The following is a 6,000-nucleotide window of genomic DNA, read 5'->3' as shown; positions in this document are numbered from 1 at the left end:
ACGGATGCGTCGGAGGAAGACGAGCAAGATCCTCGCGATTAGGACCTCCAGCGCAAGCGAGCACAACCACCACCAGCAGAGCAGCAAGGAGGCCATGAGAGAGGCCGAGAAGATGCAGCAGCAGCATCACAGGGGGTAGCAAGTGGACAAGACGAGTCAGGAGCAGCACAAGCAGCAGGTGGACAAGATGCCTCAGGGGCAGCACAAGCAGCAGCGGCCAGGAAGTGGCTTATAGCATCGACGGGTCAAGTCCGCCTCGCGCCACGTGCAGCACGACATACCAGTATGTCCATCTTGCACGACGCAGCGCCGTGCAACCTGTACAATTTGGTGGTCGAGGACACGGAAAGTGACGTGGTGCTGCGGCAGACTCACATCCGTCGCGTTAGCTACCGGTGCAACATGCATGTACTCGTGCAGGTCTACCTCCCCTGTAGTCCACGGAGGTATCAGGGTGGAGCGCTGCTGTTTCTGCTGTCCAAGTCCGCGTAGCCGTCCACTGCGCCGCGCGCCGTGCGCCACTCCTGCCACGCTCGCAGGCTGCCGCCGCCGTTGGGCTCCGAGTCGAGTGTGAACGCGCGCACTTTTGGCCGTTACCGTGAGCGAGCCTGGCGCCCGCTTCTAGATGCCCACGACATCTTCGTGGTGTGCGTCAAGCGGTGTGTGAGATCCACGCGTGTGGACGCGAGATGTGCGCGTAGTCGGAGAGGCCGCGTCGGACGTCACGAAGACGCGCTAGCGCTGCTGGTGGTGGTCGGTTGGTCGCAGTGCAACGTCTTAGCTTTGGAGAGGATGTTACCCTGCTGCGGCGTGGCACCTCCCTACGAGTTGAAGCGCTTTATTTTTTCCCAGCCAAGCAGGAGTGAAACATGCCAATCATGTCGTTGTGGCTTGGCTACACAATTCTCAAATGTATGTATTTGATAGTAAACTAGTTAAACGAGCTATATGCCGATTAACACCAGTGGAGTGTTGATGTTGAGAGTGTGAACGGAAACCAACCCAGGTGTGCCCTGCTTTGACTAAAAGGCACTTACAGTGCTCAGTGTACAGTCGTCGCGAATGGGATACTGTAGTGTATCCCGGGTGAAAGACCAAAGTTGAACACCGGCGATGCGGGGGCTGAACCCGCACGGAATAGTAGTCGAATGTATTGATCTAACCAAACAACCACTTGCGTCGTTGCTTAGCAAATTGTGAAGTGAGGTCGAGTGGCGGATGCCGACTCTCTCTCAAATGCAGAGGGCATCTCTTGCTGGCGTGTCCAGCTGAGAGGCAGTTAGCTCGAAGTGGCTTCAAGCTGAGAGACGGACTGAAGTGGTCAGTTCCCAGGAACTGCTCCGATCCACAACAGTCGAGCCCAAGAGAACATGTAGCCTCGTACACTAATTCCTTATGCAAGCTGGGTCAGGCACTGGCAGCCTGACCAGCGATATAACAGATAGCCGACGTCTGGCAGCGTTGGACATCTTGGTCACCTGTGATTTTCCTCTGGCGTGTACGACGAACACTCGTGGTGGAATCAAGCTTGTCACGCCTGCATCCACTACACAGCCTCCGAAGCTTGGATCCATTACTACTAAACCATAGCATGGCAGGCATGGTTGCGTGACCCAATCGCACAGATACCAAATGCCCGTCACCAGACTTGTCGGGCGGACTCCGCTCAGCTCCGCTACGTGCGAAGACGAGTCGAGCGGTCAGTCAGACGTCTGCTTCTTGCCGACGTTGGTGAAGGCGTCGCGCCCTCCGAGATTGAGACTTGCCTGGCCGTCTGTGACCTGGTTCGTCCACGAGCTGTTTGGGGCTCACCATCCCCAACACTTACTTGTCTGCGACCTCGTCCACGTCGTGGCCGAGAATTAGGCTGGGCGTCCGCTGGCACGATTCCGTTTGCTGCAGCTTCAAGGCTGCCATCATCTTGACGATCGCGGGACGTGACACGAGACCGACGCCGCCGCTTCTTGCCGGAAAGTCGACGTCCAGTCGATTGTCCAGTCTCTACAGGTACTTGAGTGGCCGGCGGCTCCTCGACGCTTGCCGCACCTTGGTCACCGCCGCCACTTGCACGTAACTGTGGAGAAGTGCTGAATAAGAATTGTTCTCTGAGAAAGGCGGCAGGGCCGATCGACTGGAGGCGTGGGAGATCGGCGATCGAGAGACAGGCAGCAAGGATCTTCGGGTCAGAAGGAGTTCTTCGGGAGATCTCAGGTGGTCCGATGACGCCGGCGCGTAAGGCAGGACATGTGGCAAGCCGGATTGTGGGTGATCGTGCCCGAACCGCGGCGTGATTCGTGGCCGACCCAAGTCCGGATCGACGACAGAAGCCGCGGATCTGAGATGACCGAGGACAGAAGGTGATAGATCGGCGGCGCATGGCAACCGGCATAAGTCATCGATCGGGAGTGGATCGCCGATCGAGATCGACCGCGGATCGCCGATCGGGGTCGATCGTGGATCGACCAGGATGGGACGCACATGGAGGACGAAGTCGGGGCAAGAATCCAGTAATCGTGTCGTTGTAGGAGGGTAAGCAAGATGGTAGCATTAGGGAGAGACCAGCTAAACATAAATCAGAAGAAAATTTGCACCAAAGACCACAAGTCCCCTCAAGTCACCAAGTCCCAGGAACTACATTGGCCTCGGCAGTGTCGACACTTTGGGTAGTGAACTAGCGGTACGGTTAAGACTGGATTAATACATTGACCAGCTTGACCTACTCTAGTGATCTATCTCTTGTGGGCAAGTCCCCGATCGACCGGATATTAGTGCTTGGCCGGCGATCGTTTCTCCTCTCGATCAACCTCGATCCCGCTAGAGGAAGCAGCAAGCAGCTCAGGAAAGGAAGGAACACACCCGGAAAGGCAACTACAGGCCTTGGATCAACTCCAGGCCGATCGGTCGCAGCGAACAACCCTCGATCGGAGCGTATACTCGGACGCAGAGCGAAGACTACCGCGCTGCTCCACAAACTATCCCCGCGTTACGCCAAGACACTCGATCTTCACCAAGTGCTGCATCTTCGGAGCCCCGAGAGAGCCGATCCAGCCCGCCGACGGGTACACAAGGTGAGAACAAGTTCAGCCGATCACGGATCGTTGGGGAACCCCCTCCGTTAGTCGGTGTCTGGGCGCTGGTGGGAAGCTCGATCAGGCCTTAACCAGATTTTGGCCGATCCCGCTACACCACAATGGTGCGCGTGCCCGGATCTCTTGGGGACTCCGGGTTTCACCGTGAGTCCGTAGAAGATGCGCAAGTGAAGAAAGAACCAGGGGAAGAGGCGTCGTCGGATATCGGATCGACGAAGACGCTGCTGAACAAAACGAGATCCGCGGATCGACAGAGTGCTCGGAGGAATTCTGTCGACGGAATCGAGGGCGATCTGGAGACAGATCTAGAAGACAAATCTCAACATCCTCCCCAGTCCCTTCGGGGACCCCGGTGGATCTTGGTGGGAACCGAGATTCACTAACAAAACAAACTAAGGCGGGGTCAGATCGATACGCGTTCGCTGACTCGCCGATCAGGCTCGATCCGGGCTACCTGGACGCGATCGTGGACAAGACCCAGATCGTGAGGAAGAAGCTGAGAGCGCCAGGCTTGGACGACGAAGATCCCAGACCGTCGGCGCTCGACTGGTCTGAGGCTGACCTGGATCGTCAGTATTACTTGAAGGAACTGAGAGATTTCTTGCGCCAAGCTCCTGTCGTGGTGATCGTGCGGCCAGAGCAGATCGACGACCCGAAGGGCCCGATTTCGGCCCCCCGAGTGACGGATAACAAGCTGATGGCGGTGAAGAACCTGCTCGGGCTGTTGAAGGAAGCCGGCTTCGTGGCTGGCGCCTTTGAAGCGAACGATCTTTGCGATCAAGATCTCGATGTGATCCAGACAGCGATCCAGACATTGGTCGACAAGTTGAGACCTTTGGTCGACATGATCGCGGACAGTCCGGACCCCAAAGTGCCAGATCCAGTGTCGCCAGCTCCAGTGTCATCGCCGCGAGTGGAGTCCACGGGGTACCGATCGTCGTCACCTTATGTCTCCGCAGCGGAACAAGTATCGGATACGTCGTCTGAACCCCAACGGATGTCCCTCGGCCCTTCAGGATCTGCGATGTTGGACGCGCGATCACGGAGTCAACATCAGGAACGCATGCGATCAGGACCTCGGAAGCAGAAACCCAAGTCGACCGATCGGACCACCAGTGCCACCGGATCCGATAAGTCGAATGGCAGACTGGAGTCTTACTTTCAGGCTGCGATGACTCGATTTCTGAAGGAACAACAGGGCACGGTGGTAACACCTACTCCAGTGGTCGACGACAACGTTGGATCGCGGGACGTGGAGATGGAATCAGCCGGATCACCGGACCAAGGTCCCTACCAGTGGGAATACGATCCGGACGATATTGATGTACCTAGTTCGGCCCCTGCTGTGGTGGCCACCGCTGCCTCGGGATCCACTGGGTCCTCCTTGATCCAGCGCGTGCAAATCTCCGCGATGTCCGATCTCAAGGAGTTCAGTGGCAAGGATCAGGACGAAGATCGCGCCCGGTCGTGGGTCAGCAAGGTGAAATCGGCGTTCCTGCGAGATCAGGCTACGGACGAAGAGAAGTGCTTGACCTTCGCTGATCTACTGACGGGCCCGGCGAAGAACTGGTACCGCCAGCTGGGCCGATCGACGCGGAACAAGTGGAGCGATCTACTCCGGAGTTTCCAGATCCAGTATTGTGGCCTGGGAGTATCGGTCGCTTGGCAGTATTATCATTCTCGCAAGAGATCGGATGAATCGCCGTTGGAGTACCTCTATCGACTGAATGTGGCGGCTCTACGTGCAAGATTGAAGATCAAGGACTGGGATTCCAAGGCCCGCCGAGAACATGTCGAACACTTTATCGAGACACTGGGCGATCCGGAACTGGCCGATCAGCTCACTTTACTCCGGCTTGCGGACGCGGAAGATCTGGAGGAAGTCCTGCGCGCTCGAGAGCGCGCGAAGAGTAGACAGAAGCGATCCGCCTTTGGATCGAAGTATCGTCAGAAAGTTCCGACATCAGCACCAGCTGCTGCAACCAAGCGTGCAGTGCGTGCAGTACAGATCGCGAGCCAGGGGTCTGGATCGGACACGGGATCAGACGGATCGGACTCGGAGGGTGATCTACGCCGCGTTTACCTAGCGTCGGCCGAGGACAAGTCCCGCAACGCTGGGGGCGACGCAACGAAGCCGGATCGGAGCAACCAGGCGCAGATCAACCATGACTCACTCGATCGGATCCACGACCGCGATCTTCACCTGACGGATCGGAGCGATCAAACCGCTGCTGACATTGTGGATCGCAGAAACACACCGATCTAGATTGTTGGAGACGTTTGACGTGCGAGAAGTGTGGCAAGAGAGGTCATCCGGCGGATCGCTGCCTGTTTGTGTGTCGTGGATGTGGTGAACTACACGAGATGAGCAAGTGTCCGATGGAGGAATTCTACAACCAAATCCGTCAATGGTTCAACCCGGCGAAGCACGCTGGCATGTTGCCCACGATCGCCAAGAAGATGTTAAACAAGGACGCTCGCCGGGTTGGAATCCGGTTCGAGCCGAGCGTTCTAGGTACTGCATCTATGCATTCGTGAACAAGAACACGGTAGATCGAGTAACTGGACGGACTGATCTACGCGGTAATACATGTGACCTGCATGCGAAATTTGCCGCCAAGGTCTTAAGTCTACATCGGTCGGACGACTTCAGCCGTTCTGACGCCGAAGTGCCCTTGGATCTCCAGTCTGGAGAAACGCGGGGCTATTGGAAGCAACGCAGACCGGAGGAATGGTTCAAGCCAGCTGATGGAGAAGTGACGACCGAGATCCCGTAGCATGATAGCGATCGAAGTCGGCCTCGCGTCAGCGAACACCGCAGATCTGGCGATGTGGTGCCCGATCTCCTCCCTGGGGAGTCCAGAAGGTACTGGAAACATCATTCGCCAGGTAAGTGGTTCCGTCAGGCCAA

The 6,000-nt window shown here is 57.0% G+C and overlaps 1 protein-coding gene across 1 annotated transcript; it reads left to right on the top strand.

The window, feature by feature from the left end:
* Positions 1-3,582: 3,582 nt before the first annotated feature.
* Positions 3,583-4,323, top strand: PHYSODRAFT_411487 (hypothetical protein; the record flags this gene model as incomplete). Its single annotated transcript, XM_009515972.1, has 1 exon — positions 3,583-4,323. A coding segment is annotated over one exon (741 nt), but the record flags the coding sequence as incomplete, so codon positions are not given.
* Positions 4,324-6,000: the final 1,677 nt, after the last annotated feature.

This window comes from Phytophthora sojae (assembly GCF_000149755.1).
Source record: "Phytophthora sojae unplaced genomic scaffold PHYSOscaffold_1, whole genome shotgun sequence".
Classification (NCBI taxonomy): domain Eukaryota; phylum Oomycota; class Peronosporomycetes; order Peronosporales; family Peronosporaceae; genus Phytophthora; species Phytophthora sojae.
The sequence above is the reverse complement of the archived record's forward strand: the minus strand, read 5'-3'. Positions and strand labels throughout refer to the sequence as shown.